We start from the raw sequence: 23,668 nt of genomic DNA on the forward strand, positions 1-23,668 counted from the left end.
ATTTTCTTGATTAGCCTAGAAACAGTTGTACATGTAGAACTCCATGGAATTAAACTATTAAGAACGCTATGGAGACAACTGATGTCCTTTTCAGCTCTGCCTTTTCAAGTAGGTGTTACTGTAATTGAATTTTTTTGTAGTTAGTGTAAACTATTAAAAAACTCACAGTAATGTTAGATACTTGCCAAGATAACATGGTAAAAGCTAACGTGGCAAATAAAAGGAAATCAAAACATTACATGTATATGCTGAAAAGACTCTGCAATGATCAGAGGCAAGCATGAGGCTTGGCTTCATCTTGAAACAAAAATATTTCCGTTTACCATAAATTTAACCTTTTTCCTAATAGTTATTTTGAGTGTGTGCATGTGAGAAGAAGCTCATAATAAGAATATGCCTACAGTCTACCAGCTTAAGATCCTCTCACGCTTATCAAGCGCACCCTCCACTGTCTACACGGGCTGCTCACAGCGTAACAAGTTCAAGTCAAGTCCTTGTCTCGTCTAAAATCCTCATCTTCAAAAATCTCTTTCATGGCCTGGTATTAGGACAAACAAAATGTCATTTCAAAGTCCATCAAAAAATCCTCAGCCAAAAAAAGCTCTACAAAAGCTCTGAATTTGTACAAGGGCTACAGCTGGATGCTTTCTCTCCCCCCAGGTCAGAACCATCTGGGCTTCTGCCCAGTTTTCTCCTGCCATCATCCCATCTTTTCCTGGCACTATTCCTCTCCCCCTGGCCTGACAATAGCATCACATCACATTAAAAGCTTTGTCAAGTTCACGATGGTATTGCCTAAATCACATCTATGTTTAATTACATTTGTTAAAAGCTCATCCTTTGTGTTTCAGAGACTTCAAGACACACTAGACACTGTAATCTATCCACAAAATGCCTTATTATTCCAGCTAGAACTGAAGCATTTATACATCTAAAATTAAGCTTAAAAAGATGTTTCATTTGACAGCAGCAGGGATGCTGCTCTCTCCCCTTCCATGTCAGGAGAGCTATGCTGTCTGTAACCACACAGCGTTAAGCACCAGTGAAGCACAGCTTTAGAATCTGCTACTCCCCACAGTAAGATATTTAAAGTCTGTATCCCATAACAGACACACCCAGGATATTCAAAGTACCTTAACTGCACCAGTTAATTCATAGGAGGAGAAGTATTCAAAATTAAACAGCTGGCTAATGAAGTTTGCTCCATCTTACTGCTATTAAGAAAACTAGAAACTTGTATTTTTGAAAAAAATGAGATCCAGAAGCAGGAAGAAAAGACAACCATGGCAAACTGGAGATAGTTATGACAGATGACAGGGCACTGAAGATCTTACTTGACTTCTGAAGGTTAACTGGAAATTCACTGGACTCAGAGCTGGAGGTGAGCTATCCTCAACTAATTTAGTTCTGAATTACCTTAAAAGCAGTCAATCAGTTGCAATCTAATCTTTAAGAAAAAAAGAAACCAAAAAAGCCAAAGAAGGTTGAAAAATTTTTTGTCCTCTCATAAAAAAAAAATTAAATATTTGACAAAAGAAGCAAAACCAATTCAACTGCTTATTGCTTTATGAAAGAGAGAAGGCATTTGATGAATTCAAACATGAAGGTACAGATCAGATCTAATGATCTGAAGACACTGTTACAAGAACAAGGATCTGTTTCTTTAAAAAGATTATTGATTCAGGAAAGGGTAGCTTATGAGACAGAGTTTTGCTTGCAGATATGCTGCTCTTTGATATTCTACAAAGCAATGCAACAGAAAGAACCAATATTTATTTTGATTTGCCATCAAGATCAATGAGAGTGAAGATATTTCTAAAGAAATCTCATCAGCAATAAGATCTTATACTACATGACTGTGATGAGGAAGTGATCTGCAGTTTGACTGCATCTGGCTGTTTTTCCTTTAAATGCAGTTTTATTTTCAAATTCAGTATTTTTCCTATTTCACATTGAAGAATGCCTGCAGTGATCTATTCTCATGCAATATTCACGGCACTCATGCTAAAGAATTCCACAGGTCAATACATCTATCACTTTTTCTGCAAATCCACTCAATATTATGAAGAATTCAGAACTCTTAAATTTTTATATCACTTCCGATTCCAATGAGAACTAGAATAAGCATTTTAATTTTCAAGACATCATGTACCGTTTTGTTGTCCTTCAAGAAAACAAACCAAACTGGATTGCATGAAACAGTTTTTCAAATCTAGTATTAAATCTCACAACTATCAGTCATCTGAACGAAGATATTTAAAAAAATTTGGTTCTCGACAAGAAATTGAAGTTTCACTCAACTCTGAAGTTCACACAAACTTCTCTGGCTTCTCATATTTAAAGTCCAATAACTAACTGTACAATAATTATCTAATAACTTTTTGGGTGTCACATTAGATAGACAAAGTAATGCAGTAACATCAAATGTGACTCGTATATTTTCACAACTACTTTTGTAATCACAACTGCAGTCTTAGCAACTTACAAATATAGTTGAGGATTGGATAAATGCTCCATTTAGGCTGTTCTAGAAACTGTTGCTACCTCAAACTATTTTTTCCAAATATCTAACTAAATAAAAATGTATTGATTTTGGGATGGCTATGGAAATCAGTTCATTTTTTAGCTTTCTGTTTGGAAAACAGAAGTTGTTTGAATACAAAGATTGCTGTCAGACAGTTTAATTGATCATTTTTCTGCAAAACTGAAGATGACAGCTCACTGGACTGCTTTCTTATGCTTCCTTTGAATGCTGCTGCTGTTCAGCTGCTGTTTATCCCAAGCTCTGTCCCACTTGTATGTTAAAAAAAAAAAGTCTTGCCTCATTACATGAGATTTCTGCAGTCTCCCTCTCATATTGGAACTTTTCAGCCCTAAATTTGTTCTAAAGTCCTGACTTTAGAATAACTGGGGTGTTATTCAAGCATCTCCCCTATAAGATCTAGAGGTGCAAATAATGATTATTTTCATGAAAGAGAAAGCCTGTTAAAGAGAGCCTGACTGAAATACATCAACAAGTTCTTCTAAGGAGTGAGAAAAACAAATTTCTGAGCGCTGTAGAGAGCTTCAGCTGCCTTCACGACTGTACAGACTATCTAATAACAACTTTTGTCCCTTATACAGGATTTATTTTTCTTCCCTTATTGCTTGCTTTCTGCTTATCGAGTGTGATGCCAATGAGTTCCACATCAATAGGAAAAGTTTTAAGGCAGGGCAGTATTTAATGCAACAAAACTAACTATATTATATAGCAATGAGATGCCTCATTTATCCTCTTTCAGAAGGGAATCTTTAAGAGTCAGGAGAAGTATCACGTTCATTTACTGATATTTTCTACATGCAGCATAAGCAGGAGGTGCCACACCACAACATAAAAGCTAGGAAGAACATGTGTTTATCACCTTTAATCTTTTCAGCTGATTTACTGTTACATGTTACAGTCACTAAGCACAAAAGTACGCTCTACTCACCAAATAAATTGCTTGAATGTCCTTGCTTAGATATGGGTTTCAGTTCATTTAATCCCCAAGCGTAACGCTTATAATTATCCCAGGCATGTTTCATCATCTGTAGGGAAACAAAAGCAGGATTTTAATGTTGATTTAGCAAGAAGCCACAGCAAATACTAACTTGAGAATATACTCAATATTAAACATATTTAATTCAATGCTTAATTAAATGTGTTGAATGCATTAGAACTAAGAAATATTTTACAGAAAACTAACAGTAGCACTGTTTTCCATATGTTTATGGTAAGAATTCTGTGTCTGTCAAGTCCACCTCTACTGTTATTTGCATGCTTATAAGGAAGTCATAATAAAGAATAATTAGTTTTTAGGAAAGAAATTTATTGTGTTATATATAAATTCATCTAAGATTTTTCCTAAAACCTCTCACTGAAACTGACAGATATAATTATTGGTTTAAGAAGTCAAAAGTTTATTCTCCTACAGCAGGATTTTTTTTTTTTTTTTAATATCATAAGTAGGAAAAGCTCACAGTAACCTTTAGTGCCTGGCAGAGTCGTGCATAAAACTAGCTTATTTAAGCTCAATACAGCTACTAACAGAGGAAGGAAGCTAGAACAGGTAGATAAAACATCTCGGAGTAAACATGAAGACCATGCCCTACTCCCCCCCCCCCCCCCTTTTTTTTTTTTTTTTTTTTTTGAAATTATGACCATCAATGCTACTGCATCATTAGTTACTTTCAGGTGTCATTTTGCAGAAATAGCCCAGAACTTTTACCACTGAACATATCGCTACCAAAAATGCATTTTCCATAAAGAGGTGCACCACACAGACCTTCACAGACAGACACAGAGGACCTTCATGCCAGATGTCAGCAGCAGATGGTCTGAACCCATCTCAACTCAAGGACACTCAACTCAAGGAACTCAAGGACACTTTGCACTTTCCCCAACAGTGATTATTTAGACACAGTCCAAAACTATGCTTTTTGGGCAGGGAGTTCACCAAACACCACCTTTAAACCCTGCTCAGGAGCAGCCTTCTTTAGGGGTCAGCAGAAGGAGCCTGACTTTACACAACAGCAGGAACGACGCTGCCTCAGCCTCTCTGCTCCTTGCTTCCAGGAGGCAGAGCAGGGCTAGGAATGCCAGAGGTCATCTTCAAGATACCAAGTGACAATTTCAAATCTTCTCAAAGATGCCGCCCCAGGCTATCAGCTGACAACACTGTGCTGCCGTTGCTTTCAGTTCTCTCCTTGAGGCCATGTGTGTCAAGGATAATTTTGTTAAATGGCAGCTATAATCCTAAATCTAAAAGCAACAGCTTCAGGGCATGCTGATAATAGTAATCCTGCACTGTCTTCCTTCCTTTGACATAATTCTTCTATGTAACCGAGCAATTAAGGATCTGCATTACTCAGTCTATGATAAATGACAACAGATCCTCTAGAATACTGCTACACCTGTGGGAACAAGCATTTCTTTCCTATTTATAGAAGCATAAATGTGTATCTATCCTGCTGGAAAATTCAGGGACCTTGATTTACTCTAGAACCTTTACAGGCCCAACTTCACCAATGCAAGAATTTAACATACGAGCACTATTCTCATCCAGAAAGTTAGTCAGGTGTCAGATCTCAGCTGAAAGAGAGTGAGAGGTTGTATGGAAATGCTGGTGAGCCACAGGTGGCACTGATACAGCAGATGGCAGGAGCAACCATCCTTGACTTTGTTCTGAAATGACAAGGGCTCAAAGAATCAGGCATTTTTTCCTCAGCACAGAGCTGGTAACAGGAAGTTAAGTAAGAGACTTCATGTCTACGTGGCATTCCCTGGCTACAGGGACCAAAATCATACTAAATTGATCATTTAGGCACGGCATAAGGCTAAATGATTTTAAAATTTACTATTTAATTTTCCAGCTATTTTGCATACTATACAAGATTTATGCTGCCCTTCAGCCATGTGCCAGACCTGTAGGTTCTGCTTTAGATATTAAAGTAGATGTTTTCAAAGATTTTCACCAGGCTATATCTTGACCTGCACTGAACCTGCCATTTTTATGCTTTGTCAAATTTATTTTCCTCAAAATCACATCTTTTTTTGTTGTTGTTGTATTTAATAACAATAATAATCTAGGAGCACCACACAGAAGGGCTATCTTATTTTTTAAGATCAAAGTTGCAATTAAGCGGTCAGAATCAAAGTGCCTAAAGATGCAGTTTCATAACAGAATTAGAGCTGTTCAAGCCAGTATTGCCACAGTCTCACCCTTTTCCCTCCTCTTCTCCTAGCACATCCATGCTCCTTCTCTTGCACCAGACATCTGGTGCTCATCTGTCCCCATATCAAGTGACTTCAGGGAGCAGAAACTTCTGTAAACTAAATTTTTTTGTTTGAGATCATTTTTGTCCTGTCTAGCTCCCCGAGTCAGATTGCTGTATGATGAGTATGAGAGTCAGTGAAAAGGAAAGGAGGGAATGGCTCCAAATCCAATTCAGTTCAGTCAAAACAGGCACAAAGTGCATGACATTACAAGATGCCCCACATGTACTCAGGTGCCTTTAGTTCTTCCAGCCAATCTACATTTTGTAGATCATATTGCATTGTAAATGCAGATGTCACTCTTAACAGAAACACTTCAATTACCTTATTGCCAGTCAATCCCTAGGCAGTAAGAGAGGAAGCTAACCTAGACTCTAGTCACTATCTTCTAATAATAATTATTATTACACATTAATGAACAACAACTTTTTTTTTTCCCAAATGACCTCCCATTTTGCTTCTGTGACTACTTGGGTAGCTTGGACTAACCACTTGATAGGACATTATAATGCATGAATCTAAGAAGCTAAAGAAACACACAAAAATAGTGATTGGGTAAGCAGGGGGGACACTCCCCCTCCAGCCCCCTCCCCTTAAGCATTTCCCTGAAAAGTAGAATCTACTGAACAAAAGATTTAATTCTTCAAGTTTTTCAGCTAACCATATATTTAATTTAGAACTCTTTAAGATAGTTCAGATTTTGATAAAACACCAAGCTTACTAAGTAAGTTTCCTCAGGAAGGAGATGCACCTTTAGCATATTTTTGCTTTAGACATTCAGAGATTATGGATATAACAATGAAAGGAAAATACGACTCCAAAAACTGTCAGTGAGCCCTCCAGCATTTCAGGAAGGCAGGAATTACTCCAGCTAAACACAAACACCTATGTCTATTTAGCAAAAGGTTACTAGAATTCAGTGTTACTGTATTTATTGTGTGAAGAGTCCATAGATATAAGTAGGCTAAAAATGATTTTAATTAACACTGTCTGCCTGGCAAATGAGTCACAGTTTGTGGTTCTAACTTAGCAAGAAGTCTTATTTGTTAGAATTCAATACATCAAAAATGCTTTATATGATTTTCCCTTTGTTGGATTTATGGCTCTGTACTAAATTTCCCACTAAAATGAATTTACTAGTTATTAATAGCTTTATTTTCTATGTAAGAATGAAAAAGTTCTAAAACACCGAGAAACAATTTGAATAGACCCAAGTCAGAGATGATTAATCTTTGCTTCAGCCAAACTCCTAGCACTGAAAGTTTAGGAATGAATTTTAACAGTTATGTGGATAAATCCATCTATCTTTGAGTCTTCACCATTGAGTTGGCATGAGACTTCCCTAAATCAGTATCTCCAGATATTTTTAATTTGCTGAGGCCCTTTTTGATCACTTTGCTGACCACTTGCAGAAATACTTTTGACCACTAGAATTTTCTGAGTAAGTTCCACCTTTACCAAGAACATCTATGTTTCAGCAAAATGAAAAGGGTCTTGTTAAAGGAGGAAGGTCCTAGTGGTGAAGAACATACTACAGCTCTTGACCAGATGACTCCAGATACTCTCAAACTCCTCTATAGCCTAACTAATAAGATGACTTCACTTGACTGCTTTCAAATAATCCCTTGGTATTCCTCCAGGAGGGAAATAGGCAGAGTTACATTTGCACATTGCTCAATTCTTCTAGCTTTGCTAAGATGCTATAGTTCAGCGAATCTAAAATTGTAGAAGAGCCTGACACCTCACTGGGAAGGAAGTCCTGTGTCTACATTAGCAAAGTCCATCTCTGACAGATATCTACAGCAGACCATTCAGAAGCAGCATCTGAATGCCTGACTAGCAATCACTCTCTCACTAGTAAGCAGACTGCTACTAATCTTCAGAAAAACATGAGGCACTGATTTTTATTTATGAAGTCAGAAAGGGCTAAATACTACCCCACCTCTGAGGAACAAGGAAATGTGCTATTATAACTGATAGCAACAAAGGCATGCGTGTGTTTATTTTGATGAGAAGAAAAAGGAAGTGAAAGTTGGACAACCTTCACAAAAGTACCTGTGCATTTCTCTCTTCCGCAGCTCTGCTGGAAGAAATTTTTTAAAAGATATTTTTAAAGCCTTTCTCAATCAGATGAACATAATCAAAAAAATTAGATTTGTTCTCCAGAAACAAAGACTTTTACTATCATGCTGGCCAACCAAAAGATGATGACCATACACTCTCATTTATCAGTATTTTAGTTACTCTCTGTGGGTGGCAAGAAAGCTGCTTGAAATGTAAGAAATATAGTCCTATTCCAACAGGAGTACCCAAGATTTCAAGTTTGAAACACTGCCAGAAAACAAGACTAATGCTGAATCAGTATAGTAACAGTGGTATTGAGATGCAAACTACTGCAAGCAGAGTGAAAATAATAAGATCTTAACGAGATCTATTTTTAGCAGTTAAATAAAACCTGGGCAGATGTCAAAGAGGATGTCAAGAAAAAGAATTCAAGAAGATTTTAGAAATGAGATATTAAAGGAAAAAAAAGATCTCAGACCGTGAAGTAGTATCATTCTTATCTTCAGAGTCACTTAAATCATGTCAACACAAGAGAGGGAAAAAGAGGACTCAGATGGTACTGGAAGCCTAACAGAGTAGGGCAGACAACTTAAAAAAACAACCTTAAGAAAATATGTTTGTCTAATCTTTACTAAACTTTCTTTGTTTTAAATAAACTTCTCTTCCTCAGTCCATATTGAACCTTTTTACAAGTTCAAGGTATTCTCACCTGTTAATTTCATGCTTACCAGAACTTCCTGTTTGCTCTGTCTGGCTTCCCCCAATCTTCCCTCCCTCCTCTTGCTGTGACTAAAGCCTCATTCTTTTACAGTATCAGTGAGGGAAATGAAGGAAGTTCCTAGAATTAGTAAGAAAGCTCTAGACATATTCCACTTAAACCTTCCTCCCATACAAAGCAGCTAGCACAGTTGATGACTCTCATATGGCACCTCCAGCACTGGAAGTCTGTCACCACAACACAACCGCCAGCTAGTTTCCTTGCTGTGAACACAGTATTACATCAGCCATTAGCAAAAGCTCAAGTTTTAGGAAGAGAAAACTGACTTCTTATTTCCATTCCCATTACTATTAATCAACAACTGAATCTCAAAAGAGACCTGGGAAAACAACTATTCTCAACTGTTTTCACAGACTCCAAATTAAAATATGGCCAAATTCCAACACAGCTGAGAATCTTCACAACCTCTGTAGGTTTTTGGAAAGTGATCAAACAGGATTTTTCTATGAAAAATTGTATGATCACCTTAAGCTGATTCACTAGCAGGGTTTTCTTAAAATCATGCTGCATATGTAAAGAGCTCTTTTTCATAAGCTCTTATGGAATCTAGTTTCTTACAATTAGTAATTTTTAGCAGGGTCTTTTTTTAAAGTTATCAGAAGTACTACATTTGTGTTTCACTACATTTAACTTCATAGTGGCATTTAGCATACTATTGCATTTCTAAAGAATTAAGTTACTCGCTGATTTTCTTGAAATCTTCAATAATCTGCATCTTCGAGACATGAAGTAATAGGTTGATTTTTCTCTAGATCTCCATAGATAGCACTTTTTTCTAGGATTAGTAAGCACAGTAACATTGTGAAATCATTTGGCAATTTCCTTTGCTTCAGAGCATGACTTTTGCTACTTTTGTCATTATTTGCTATTACTATTTTGTTAGTACTTTAAACCTGTCATTTCAACCTTTTCTTGCAGCTCTGCTGGTAGTCCTATTATATTCCGATACCTTTCCATCTAGAACTGTCTCAATTACTAATAACAGATTTGGATTACCCGTAAACAAAAAAACCCCTGATTTTTAAAGTAATTTAAAACAGTATTTGCATCTTTCTAGCCTGCTCAGACTTGCTCTACAGTGTAAATTCTAGAGAAAGATGTAGGGTGTTCTACTCTAGTAACTATTTTGCTAATTAGTTCATAATCATATTTAAGAAGACATATACTTATTCCTACAGAGTAATACATCTGTTTTTTTTAAGCTATTCTATGCCTACTGTTATGCTAAAGTGCTACTAACATTAGGTTTTAAGTGATTCTTTACAAAACAAAGACTCAAAGCTAACTTCTGGACTGAAGACCAAGATTCACTAGAAAACCAGTTTATATTCAGCCCTTTCTGTAGGTAGAATTGTATCTAGAGTTTCACTTTAAATTAAAAATCAGCACCTATAATCAATGGAATTTTACTCTAAGCTCTACATTTTTATTAAATATTTTTTATTCCAGAAACAAAGCTGCAAAAATCTTAGATATCCTAAGAAGGTTCATCTCAGTGGACACTGCTTACATTTTGCCTTCAATCTTACAGATGAAGACACAAGTGACAACGTATTCCATTTTTCTACTGGCATCAAAAATTTGTTTTTCCTCATAAAACATGTAAAACTAATCCTGTCACTATGAAACTTTATATACATAACCTCTTATCTGGCAGCAAGAAATTATTGCAAATCAGGAGCTTGACAGATTCCTGGTGTTTATAACCTCATTTCCTAATGGCATCATTCTGAGTTAAGTAGCAAGTTGCACGCTGTCAATGTTTGTTTAACAGCCACAGCCAAGGTGTCACTGTTTCTGCCTTAGCAGATGGATGACAAACATGTTGCAAAGGAGTTCAGGTTAGAGTTCCTGCAAGTACTTTGGGTCATGGGTCTTTCACTCTAGCCAAGGAAACCTCCAAAGAACCTTTTGTATTAGTTAATGGGCCAGTAAAAAAAATTCCCAGTTACTGCTTTCCACTAAGAAGCACCTAGAGATTTCAGGAGCATTTATGTGCTTGTCATTTATTTTTAGGTGCTTCATATTGTCACAGGAATTAAGGACTTTAAGAACACAAGTCTTATAAGTACTTTTGAAACTTCTACCTACAATATAGGACTTTTAGTACTGTTTTGGGGGGAAGATACCTAGAACTCTGAAAACGCCAACAGAGCTAGGTTGGCGAAACTGATTTTCAGGATTCTCCATCAAATATGAGTATCAAATCATGAAATATTTAATTTGGTTCCATATTTAATGCTCTACATTAAAAGGATAGATGAGCAAACTCCTGCTGTGCTTCAGGAGTTCTCCCACAAACAATCCATTTCTGCCCCCCCCCCCCCAAACCTAAACCCAAAAATCTAACTACGTTTATAGATAAAAAAGGAAGTAGAGAGAAAATGAAAACACTAAGGACCATTGTGATGATTAATTCATCATTTGTATTGCAAAGCTCTTCAAAAATCCTCAAATGGAAAGCCTGACAGAAATGTTAAGTATTACTCCCACATGTGTTAAGTTATAGATAAAGCTTGTATTCCTGTACTTTCTACTCCTCACAGTGGCTTGCAAGCATCTTTAGTAGTGCATTAAACTATCCAACTAATATTTAGCACATGCTGTCATGGGTATCATTTCTAACCAGGGACAGACATTGCAGAGTGGTGCATTCTGTTATACGTTTTCAAAGGAACAAACTATTCCATTAATTATGTAACAAGAATTCTAACTAAAAAGAATGGAAAATCTGCAATTAAGATATTTTCTATACTTATTTCTATTACTGCATATTTTATTTAATGCACAAGCACACAGGAAAAATAAGACTATTTTGTATTAGAAAAGTTAATAAGAACGGCAGCCTTGATGCTGTGATATGTCTGCTTCAAAAAAAATCAGGAGTTAGTTTATTTGAAAATTATTGTACAACATACCAAACTACTCAGTGATGATAAAGCTATGTTTCACCCATTTGTCAGGTAAATCTCTCTTTACTAACAGTAAAGGATTTCTAAAGTTATGAAATTAATGAAAAACTGAAGGTATCACAATATTTTTCAGTTAGGTTACCAGAGCTGCGCCTTATTGCTTTATTATTGCACGGTTCATTTTAGTAGGAGTTTTAGGGTGATAAGGCAGAGCAACTTGAACGAAGACCAGAGTTCACTTCCGCACTCCAAATACTAACACCATTCAGTACAGGCTGATAGAACTAAGGTCTACTTCTTGCCTGCCCATGGCAACAATACTGAGATAAGAAAAAAAAGCTATTTGGTGTAGCACAGAAGCAAGAACCTTTTCCTGACTAAACAGAAACTAGAAAGGCATGAACAACAGACAACCCTACACGAATTATGAAAAACATGGTCCTTGCATTTTCTGAAGCCTGAGATCTGCCTAATTTCAACCAAATGAAATGATCACTTTCATGGAAGGGAGAAGTGTGGTTCAAAAATCTTGCCCATATATTTACTCAAATCTGTCAGACCAGCCTTCGTCCTACCTTGAACCATGCAAAGCTGGGTGAGTAGATCAGTTTTAGCTCAGTTTTAGATTCATTCACTCACCTTCAGCTTTCTTTTGACCAAGGTACAGAAAGCAAAGTAGATATGAAAGAAAACTATTTTGTTTAAAAGCTGAAGGTTTGGATGATGTTTTTGTTTGTTTCTCCCCCCAAGTAAGCTGGGATTTGAATGCATTCTGTAGGCTTTTTAAAAGAGTTTTTCCTAAAATTATTTGCCTTGAAAGGGTCGATTAAGTTGCGATTATGCTGCTTTTGCCTCCAACTCTCTATTAGTGGAGGAACAAATTGCACATTCTCAGTAATTACACTAGTAGAAAAAAATGCAGATACAGTATTGAAGTATAGCAGTACATAATTGAGCATAGCTGACATTAATGTTGAAGATGCTCTATTTTCAGATTGCTTCAGTTTCCATTTACATCTGTGGACATCTACAAGATGGAAACATTTGATGAACTATTTAAGTCAACCAAAACAAATACACGATCACTCTAAAGAATAAGGAAATGGATCTCATATGGCCGCTATCTTACAACTTAGCAACTGTTGCCAAGATCTGCATTTAAGAAAAAATCAGAAGCCTAAATCTTGTCACCCAAGTTCTTTTTCTTCTTCCAAAGCAAAATCCTTTTCAAACACTTGGCAAAGAAGTCAGGGTGGACACCCTAACATAAAGACATAAAAACTATTTCCTTATCACTAGTGTAAAAGCTAGATGATGTCTCTTCAGAAGATCTATGATTTCACAAGCTTGATTTGTCCACCACAATTAGAGACAAAAAACAATCCAGGGATATTTTTCGAAGGAGAGTCATTAATGTCTAATTTTTAAAGAATCAGTCATGTAAACGTTTTGCATTAGTGAAACGTCCATCAGAAGAAAAGCATATCACATCATAAGGAAGTGCCCAAGAACTCAGGAAAAATCCTTGTTCGCTGTTGACAATAACCAGAAGGAAAGCTCAAGTATTTTCACTCAAAATAGAAAAGTATTGCAGAATTGTACAAATAAGTAGGGGTTTTTTTTGATCTTACGCAGAATTAGAAGCAGTCTCTTAAGTTTGTGCTTATTTTGACTAATGTCATAAAAAGGAAAGAAAGAGAGAAAGAAAGAAAAAAAGTTTGTGGAAGTGCTACCCTTAAGAACAGAGGCACACACAGACTCATCCCACCCAGTAGGAAACCTTTTTTTTCCCCTGGTCTGCTTATGACTTGTTGCAGCTTCCAGGAACTCCCAGGACAAACAGCATGAACAACCAGGCTCCTGCAAATGCATGATACAATCATGCTTTTGTTCTCCTCTTTTTCCTACTGTTCTTTAAACAGTTATTTGATAAGCTTTGCTTCTAATTCGATTATGAATTATTCATGGCAGGGACTTTCTCCCCTACATGTTTGTTAAGTATCTGGCACTATATAGCCATGCTGTTACTGAAGTTCCCAAACTCAGCAGGAGTAATGTAAATAAAAAATAAGCACGGTGCTATGCAGTACAACATATCCAGATGAAGTGACTAATATCGAGGTGATTTAAGGCATCATTGTAGAGCATGATTAAAGTCACACACACACAAAACACTGGGCTTACAGAACCTATTTGTTTTTTTGCTTTAATACAAACAACCTCATACAAAAGGTTAGTAACAGTGTACCGGGAGGCTTAAATTACTGGTGCCCCTGCACATCTCCATAGGCACAAATTTGTTGACAGGATAGTCTGATGTCTCTTGGCATGTCACATCAGGGACTTACCTGTCCTGTCAGCATGCACCAGGCCGACACTTCTATCCTAACTGACTGAGGCATAACTGTTTCCTGTACCTCCATATAATTTTTCCTTTACTCAAGGCTGTAAGACTTTGATCTCTTTTCACCACCATCATTAGCCATCCCTCAGACCAGGAAAACCAGTGACCCAGGTGGCAGAGGCACTGGAGATGGCTCTATGACTGAAACCTACTTTCTTGCAATTCTAGCGCAAGGTCCTTCCTAAACTACCTGAATGGACATGGTATGAAGTACTCAGCACCTCACTTTACTACTCTCTTTCTCACATTTTGAACTTGCAATCGTCACTCCTGCTCTTCTGAGTTTTGCTTTTTATAGGCAAAGTCAGTAAGGACCAGGCTTTCATCCACCCCATTACACGGAAAGTGTTGGTAAATTTAGTTCTGACCGAGTGGACGGACCTATGCTGGACCTCTTTCCAAACAAAAGGAAACAAAACTAGTCACAGAAGTTTGCCATGTTCTTATAACTTATAAAAACTAGAGAAGTTTTAATTGTGCTAGGCAGGCACTGAAGGGCAGAATTTCAGATGCATTTTCCTAGTGCAATCTTAACATTCTTTTGACGCAATTATTCTTGAATTTTTGCAGAGCAGTTTGGTCTTAAGGAAAAAATAAACAGTGAGTCATGCATTATCAGTAGATTTGGAAGCATTACAGACTTAGTTAACTAACTAGTAGCAGTAAGTAAAAACACAAGATAAACCATTTATAAATACTGTACTAGATATGAGCTAATGAGAGACTTACTGAGCTAGATATCGAGGCTGAATTCAAAGTGCTGGGCACTTTGAGCTTTCCAAAATGCTGAGCGCTGAAATAAGTACTTTTCCCATCCCTCAAGCACAGGTCCTGACAAGATGCCAGACCAGACCAAAAGATATCAAATCCTTATCCATGTGCTACTAATTCTCAGCTGTAAGTATTTTTTTTCCCTTTTCCCCTGCTACCAAACTAATCCTTCCCTTCTGTTACTTCTCCAGTGTCCAGCCAAATGCTGACAGTGGAGGCCAAAGAAACTTAAGTACTCCACTCTTATTGTGACCACAGTAAAGTTGCACTTTCAGAAGTCAGAGAGCCTATTCAGTGAAAAGTATTTACATAGATTAATCTGATACACAGTTGCTGCACAGATCAACAGCTAAGTCCACATCATTATCACTAAGCACAGAAAAGTGTCTTCAGCCTAACAGTATGAAATTGGAGCAAAAGGGTTGGACTGTTTCCCAACAGCTAAATACCATTTGCATAGAGGTTAAAAGCAGATAGTATTAATACATCACCTTTAAAAACAAAAACAACAACAACAAAGAAAACAGCACTTCTTTATCAGTGATCTGGAGGGGGTGATGCAGTGCACTCATCAGCTTTGCAGGTGACACCAAACTGGAGGGAGTCCAGCCTGGACAGCAGGGCTGCTGTTCACAGAGACCTAGACAGGCTGGAGGAATGTGCCAACAGGACCTTCACGTAATTTGACATGGACAAAAAGTCCATAACCCAGCAGTGACACTGGCTGGGACGGACTGGCCAGGGAACAGCTCTGTGGGAAGCCCTAGGGACCAGTGAGCTGTGCAGGAGCCAGCAGCACCTGGGCAGCCAGGACAGCCAGCCACCAGCGCCCAGTTGGGGATGTACGAGCCGCAGCACAGTCAGGCCCTCGAGGGAAGGGAGCATCCCCTGTACGCAGCGCTCATTAAACCACATCTCATTGCTGCATCTGGTCTTGGACCCCCCAGTTCAGGGGAGACGTCGATAAACTAGAGTGAGGTCGATGGGGGCCACTGCACTGGTGGGGGCTGGGGCTCCACGCAGGGAGGCCGAGGAGTTTTCCAGCCCCAACTGGACACAGCCCTGTGCAGCCAGGTCTGACTGTGCAGCTGAGCTCTCTTGAGCAGGGGGTGTACCAGAGACCTCCTGAGCTCCCTTCCAGCCTGAACTTGATCCCCCTAAACTTCAGTAAGGATCTCATGTTTACCAAAATTTTGCAGGACAAGCATACCAACCTCCCTCTCCCCCCGCACAATGAGGCAGCAACTCAAATTCCAGTCTGAGATTTTGACAGAGTTTAACAACTCATAGCTCTAATCTGGAATATTTTAAAGATAATATTCCAGCCTTCAGAAATATTTCAAGGGGCTTTCTATATTGAATAAACTGCTTCAGCAATGCAAAACTGTTGGATTATTTCAGACAGCAAGTTAAGAACTATTTACTTATTGGCTCAGTACAGAAAGATTCAAGAAGAACAATTACGATAATCAGACACTAGAGAAATACGATGAAGATCCAGTGTCATGTATATTTTAATTATTTCTGCTCATTTCACATTTATACATACTTATCTTGGCTAGGACTGATCAAACAGCTTGCTCAGCACTGCATTTGCTTTTAAAAGAAAGTTATTTTGAGAGAGATTTATTTCTGCAGAACTTTCTCTAGGAAATACAGGCTACAATATAACAAATTTCCTGATGCAAAAATTTGTTATTGTAAATTAGTCATTACTCTCTGTAGGAACACTGAAAATACTACCACCACAACAAAAAAATGCAGATAGGTTATTTTCATTTAACAGTTTTACCATAGCATTTAAGATTTATATTTTAAACTTAAACATTATCATTCTTCCTATGTAATTTATTTTTCCTCTTGAAGTGTTTATATGATCATCTAGCCTGTGGATCTTGACACAACCAGTGTTTGCAAATTTCCTAAAATACATAACACTCAAATCTTAAGTTTTTTGCTTAATTCCACTACCACGATATACACTTTACAGAACAGTGACCCCTCTTCTAAGTTAAGTTAGCTTTCCAATTCACATAAACTTATCTGCAGAAAAGGAATAAGGCACTTCCCCTCATGCCCAACAGATGAAATGTGCCTACTGGTACCTATTATGATTTCCTTCATTCATGCTGGAGTTAAACATGACAGCTTGGAAATGACACTTTTACAGTGAGAAGTACATATATACAGTGAATCTTTTTGTGGAGGGATACAATTTAAAGACAACTTTAAATTTGTATTTATGTCCTTTAAGCAATTTAACTCTTAGGCAGCACCTCCTTCAATGGTGTAAATAGCATATAAATACTTCACACAATGTTTTTCTTATTTATCCAAATGTTCCTCAGCAAGAAGCCTTTATAATAGAGATACCAAATTATAGTCCTGTTAATATTTCATCAGATCTACACAGATTTGATAAGAGATGTCACAGGCTTGTAAAAATGTCTGTGTTCATGCTATCATGACAGGCAAAAGAAATCAGATGCTCAGATGTACAAGGAAACAAATGAAAAAAATGTAAGACTGATGAGCAATTAATACAACCAAACTGAATACTAGAGCTCCGTTCCAATCGTCTCCTGTCAGTACAGAATGTAACAGAAATGGAAATAATTAAATTATGAGGCACGGGGGTATTTTCCTCAATGGAGGTGCTGAATAATTGGCTCTACTTATTTGCAAATGGACAGAAAGTGAACAAGATAAAATAATGGCATATAGAAAACATGGGCTTCTCCTGAACATCTTGAACAAGATGAAAGGAGAAAGTTAAACACACAAATCTTAAGTTTGCTGCTGAAAAGAAAGCAAACACTCAGGAATCACTGTCATAAGATACAGCAGAGGGTAACAGCCTAACGGGATACCAGATGAATTGAGGGAGAGGATGGTCATTACAGCACAGATTGGCTATTGCGTTTCCTAGGTTCTTTACAAAAATCGCTTCAAGTGCCTTACAACTTTTGCAGCACACACGGAGCACCAGTCCAGTCTGCACTGTCTAACGTAGCTCACACCACGCCAACTTTCACATAGCACAGTGTCACAAGGGGGAGACACCTTCCACTGCACCACTAGAGACTTATTACCTTAATGGGAAAATCTTTCAGCTTTGCACTGTCGTCTAACCTTACCAGTTTCTCGGCGTTTATGGTACATTACACAAATACAAGAAGTACAGCAAAAAGATACAGAAGATAGGGTGTTCTTCCCTAACACAATGAAATCAAACAGTGCTATCTCAGATTCCTGTTCGTACCTAAGGTGGGGGGGGAGACAACTGAGAGCTACACACTTAAAAGACTGCAAGCTTTGAAATAGGAAGAAGAAAGGATGTGACTGGACTGGTTCTCCAATATCTACTTCTGCTTTCCTTTAATTTGTTTGCCTTTTTTGGGGTCAGGCATGGAAAACCACACAGGTTTCCTGATCAGTTCTGTTGACTCCACATTTTATTTCAAGTTTCCCTAAATGAGACCAATCAAAATAGCTATTGCAGTTATAACTTTAATACAGAAGAAAAAGGCCCTCATTATAAACCATGATTTGGATAGTTCAGCCTAAACTATCCAAAATAATCTATGAAGTTTGCTGGTGCTGCTGTTACCGAAGAAAATCTTTAAAAACAAGTCCAATTACATGGCAAAAATGAAAACAAAATATCCAAATTGTCATATTAATTTCCCAAAATAATACCTACGTCAAATCACTTGGAGCTACAAGTGTCTAGTAAACTAGAGCTGGTGAGAAGTTTCCTCTTTAAAAAAACCCAAAAAACAAAAAACAACACTACCCATGTTTAAAAACAAACAAACAAACAAAACCCCACATCAATTTCCCTCGCTACTTCATTGGACAGAGAGCAGGATTTGACAAGCTGCTTCCAGGCAGGCTGACAGGTGAGGGACAGAGCGGGGAGGGAGCTGAGCTTCCCTCACAGCCTGCTTGACAGGTCCCTGTCAATTTTCATTTATGCCTTACTGGCTGCCTGTGAGCAAATTTTGTAAATTCTGAATACTCTATTTTGGGTGAAACATTTCTGAAAAATTTTAAGTTGTTCTTTCGTCTCATGTTTCCTTCCTAAACCTCAAAGTTTTCTGCCAGAAATGTTTTCTAGTCAGCTCTGGGCTCAGTCCTAGCAAGCCTTCTCCTTCTCCTCATATCAAGTCCCCTAATCTCCAGTACAAGCAGCAGTGGTTATTCTGATATGAAGACTTTAGGAAATCCACAGCAATATTAGGTCATGACTTAATCCATAGCAATATTAAGTTATGGCTATTAAGTCATGCAAACATTGAGGTATAGGCAATATAATATATATTGTTCTGGAATCTTTTCTGAGGCCTGGACACAAATAGTTCTAGACTAAAAGACTCCATGTAAAGATACGTGTGCAGACAGCCCACCCCAACAGTGGTGCCTCGAACAAGATAACAACGCCAGTAAGCACAGCACGCTACAGATAAGGAAGGGGGTATATGCAGATGGCCCACCCTGACTTGTGGTGTCACTGACAAGACAGCAACATGAGAAAGGGATGGAACAGAGCTTTTCCCCATGTTTACAGCTCATTTACTGAGCATTTGGGTAATAATAACGTATTTTCATTTAAGACGTTAATGTTAGGAATTTTATCTGTGCTGTTCTGAAATAATTTCAGCATCTATCTTTAGGGTCTTTGCTGTTGTTGTTGTTCTTCATCTCTCAAAAATAGATTTCTCTGAGTACAAGCCAGGCAACAATTATTCCAATTCCCGGAATATCACTGTCACAGAAGAATGATTGCTAAACGAGTACAGAAGGCTCATCTACTCCATCATCCTATCCCTAACAAAGTTTAGGGACAGGACAAGCAAACAGAAATACTTCCTGTGAATACACTGAGTCTTCAGAGTTTGAGGGTCAGGAATCTTCCAGAGCCAGATGCAGTGTCTGTTCAATGAATGAACCCCAGTAGCATTTTCTTCCACAAAACTACCCCACTGTTTCTTGAACTCATGCAAATTTTTAGCATTCACAACATCCTGCAGCAAAGGCTTCACAGGTCAACAACATATTGTGTAAAGAACGTTTTGTTTTGATTTTGTCGCCTAGTAGTTTCATTTGATGTGACCTATTAGTGGACAAAGAGGAACATCTCTCAGATCACACTTAAATAACACCTCTAAATCCACCATAAAAATTGATTTCTGAATTTTACCTCTTTCTCCAAATTACATTACTTACCTGGAAGATCCTGAATCCTACTTAATCTGAGAATTCTGAAACAAAGTGTGCTTTTATTATATCTTTTGGTAGTCATTTTTGTACTGGAGAACAGACTGACTTTCAGAGATGTGTAAGTTAGATTCTTCCTAATCATCTATGATTTGTGTCTTATAAACAGCTAAAGTGCTTTAAATCTGCCCTAGTTCTTGCAGACTAAAATGGGGAAACGGTTCTGACCTTTTCTGTAATGCTTCATGAATGCGATCTACCAATAAAAGCCAATTGCATCAGATAGCAAATTACATCAAATAACTTTATGCTATCGTGGCTTTTTTTTATTATTACACAATTTTCATGACTAGCACCCTTTTCGCTACACTAACATGCAGATTACCTGTCTGTGATCTCACTGTCTCTGTACACACATTCATCTCAGAGAATGAAACTACATAAATCTAGAGCTTTTAACTTTTAGGGATTCACATATATGATGTTTAGCACACTAGAGGAGAGTTTAGGACAACAGAGGCTTTAGTCCTTCTAACATACTGTTTCCTCAGAGCTATACAAAGCTCCCTTCTTGAGCACACAAAGCAGCTGCTTGAACATAAAAGCTATTTAGACTGCTTCTTAGAGTCTTCCCAAAACTAATGTTTCATTCCGAGAAATTTTTTTGATAACTTCTTCCCTCAAAATGAAAAGGGAAGAAGTAGTTACAATTAGAATATTTACTGTGTTTTCACACTTGCATGAAAATGTGATGTATTTCACTCTTCTCTCTCAAATTTATTGATTTGAATCAGACATTTCATTTCTTCCAAATACTTCCCTGCCACTATGCTTAGGACTCTTAAGAAGGCAAAGCTACTTTGGTTTCTAATTCCAAAAACTATCTGGGCTTTCCAACCTGTAATGGACCCTTAAAAAGCAAAAACTTCTGACACATCCATAAATCCTCTTTACAGACTTTTAGTTGACATAATTAACTGGGAGTTAACATTCATGTGCACTAGATAAGATGTCCCCTTAAATATCCACCTCACCAGCTCACTGTCTTCCTTCGTGTCCCATCTAGCAGTCAGAAAAACAAACCAACCAACCTCCACCACTGCCCTACTCCACAGGGCAAGAGTGACTCATTTCCTGCTATTCTACTTGTAACCATTAATAGTCTATGTTCTTGTAAGGCTGTCATTTCTTTGAGGAGAAATTATCTTTTAGTCTTGTCCTTTTGCAGGAACTAGCATAGAAGGTTTGACTAGAGCTCCTAGGCGCTGGGCTAATCTACTACTGACTTTGCAATAGGTAACTAATCATCCTAAGGTAGTACCTGCTCCAGCTAAAATTAAAGTGAATTCCTCCAGAAGTGTCACATAAGTCAGGACCCTCAGCTGAAGTGCTAAACCCTAGAGCTCTTCACATCCCATCCAGGAGCACTGAGATGTGGCAGAACAGTCTTTGAGTTGTGCAGTGCAGCAGAGAAGGCTCTGCTCTGGTGCCTGCTGCTACTGGACTTGATCTCTCTCATATCAAGGCCTCCAGCCAATGACTGAAAGCCAGCTAACAGGTCTGCTTTCTGGTCCCATAAACGTATCAGTGCAACTAAAACGTGCACGAGCTTAGAGTTTCAGTTTGTCTAGTTGATTCCAAGTCTACCTTGCATATGATGCCACTGCTACTCGCTAGCAGGTAATAACCTGAACCCACAGCAACAAACTGAGCAACTATTTTACATTTTTTTGAGTAAGTTTCAAAGTCAACATGAAGTGTACATACTTACTTCTAAAAGTCAATAATCCCTGCTGGTGCAAACTAGTGCTGTAATTAGACTGCAAACTAAAGTCAAGGGGCTGTCAAGCAGAATGAAGAAAGAATGGTTTGCAAGGGAGGCAATACATCAGAAATACATCTGCATTTGAAGTTTCCTGACAGTATTAAATAAACTCGAGTTCAAAAGTTACAGTTATCCAAAAAACATACTCTGAAAAACTAGTTTAGTATTTGCAGTCTGGTGGTTTTTTTCACTGATTTTAACAGAAGTTGCTTACTGCTTTCTTTCTTTCTCTAAAAAAAAATGGCAGTCCCTGAAGAGCATCATTTACTTTGTTTGAAACTCTCAGATACGGCCATAAAATAAAAATAAATAAATAAATAAAGCACGCCCACCCATTCTACTGCCCTGAGTTTTCACAGTTTCTTTTCTTAATATTGAAGAAGGGATACTAGAATGGTTTAAGAAAGCATGCAAAAAGCCAGTTTCATGTCATCAGTCATGGGTCTCCTTAAAAGGAAGATAGTGTGAAGGTTTAATGCCTTGCCCCAGCTGGAGGTCTGCTGGTCATCCAGTACATGCACATTAGTATGTTCTTGAGAGCAAACTAATCAACTTGTACATATAGGGTAAGATTTACAGATCACTTGAAGCCCACTATAATTTTAGTTAGCTTGGCTTTCCTCCAAGTTATAAAGCAAATAGAGGAATGTGTGTTAATAACATGACCAAAGTTTCAGGAAAACTGTGCAAGTATTCCATAGTCTGTACTTACTTCAAGTTATTTTTGGCCCATGCAGTCCAAAAGGCACCCAAGTGCTCTTCCTCTCCTATGATCAACAACATGTAACCAAGTTTCAGGGCAAAGAAAATTTACAGAGGCAAGGCATCTGCCAGACCACCACTATCTTTTAGTGAATTTGCCTCCAGCCTGGATCTGGCAGAGCCAAGACTGGTTAGATTTTTAAAGAGTGCTGCCAAAGTCTAAGAGAGGAAAAAGGAATGTGGGTTTGTACTGATTTGGGGAAAGTGGTTGACTGAGTAATCTTAAAAGTCTAGGAAGATGTAAAAATGATTTCTCCCTAATGATGCATATTTTCTGCCAGAAAAAGCAAGTATTTCTAAATTCACCCACAGTTAGTTACTGAGATCATAGCTACTTAACACTAACCATTTCACCAAACTTAGAGAGCATGAACGGAACTCAGTGATGTCCCAAAGTGGGAGGGATTAACTAGAGACATTAACTGTTATCAAACTCCTTGTGTAAGAAGCTGATGGAGAACTGCTGACTAGGATTTTCAGAAAAGTATCAAGTACCGAATAAAATATATTTTTAAACATAATGTGAATTGCAACCAAATATTGTTCTTATTCAAAAAGGACTATATTTAATTAGCAACAGCATTTCCGAAGATCAAAAATGTTACTTCTCTCCAGTGGTCCAAAAGGTAAAAGTTAAAAAGTGTGAATAAAATATTAAATCAGTGTTGACACCATAAAGACATTAGTACACATCCTTATACAATAAATTTTGAGAACGGCTGCTTATCATTCCAGCTGCCAAACACTTCTGCACTACTCACCAGCTAAAATGAGGGTGCTTCTCAGGTTCCAATCTCATCTACGAGCCATAACAGCTTTGAAACATCCATGCTAACTACATTAAGAGTAAATTCAGATAGAAAAGCATGCTACAACCCCAGCAGGACAATCTTCTTCATGTTTAAAAAGATGATAGTGATTATGGATTGGCAATATTACATGGACAGTAATTCAGTGTGTTCAGGTATCAGCTTTTTCTTTGGTCCATCTGATTGACATGCATATAAATGTGTGTGTGTGTGTGTGTGTGTGTGTGTGTGTGTGTGTGTGTGTGTGTGTGTGTGTGTACGGATGTATGTAATTTTTAGGGTATGGTATAACTGACACTTCTCAAAAATGTCTGAGGATTGATTACTCT

The 23,668-nt window shown here is 37.7% G+C and overlaps 1 protein-coding gene across 1 annotated transcript in view; it reads right to left on the reverse strand.

Moving 5' to 3' along the window:
- Positions 1-23,668, reverse strand: part of MAN1A1 (mannosidase alpha class 1A member 1) — a 147,161-nt gene that overhangs the window by 107,905 nt on the left and 15,588 nt on the right. Inside the window, exon 2 of the mRNA XM_064508926.1 lies at positions 3,471-3,567. Within this exon, the coding sequence (XP_064364996.1) occupies positions 3,471-3,567 (97 nt within the window). The remainder of the gene's footprint in view (positions 1-3,470; positions 3,568-23,668) is intronic.

The sequence above is a fragment of the Dromaius novaehollandiae genome, chromosome 3, assembly GCF_036370855.1.
Source record: "Dromaius novaehollandiae isolate bDroNov1 chromosome 3, bDroNov1.hap1, whole genome shotgun sequence".
NCBI classification, from domain to species: Eukaryota; Metazoa; Chordata; class Aves; order Casuariiformes; family Dromaiidae; genus Dromaius; species Dromaius novaehollandiae.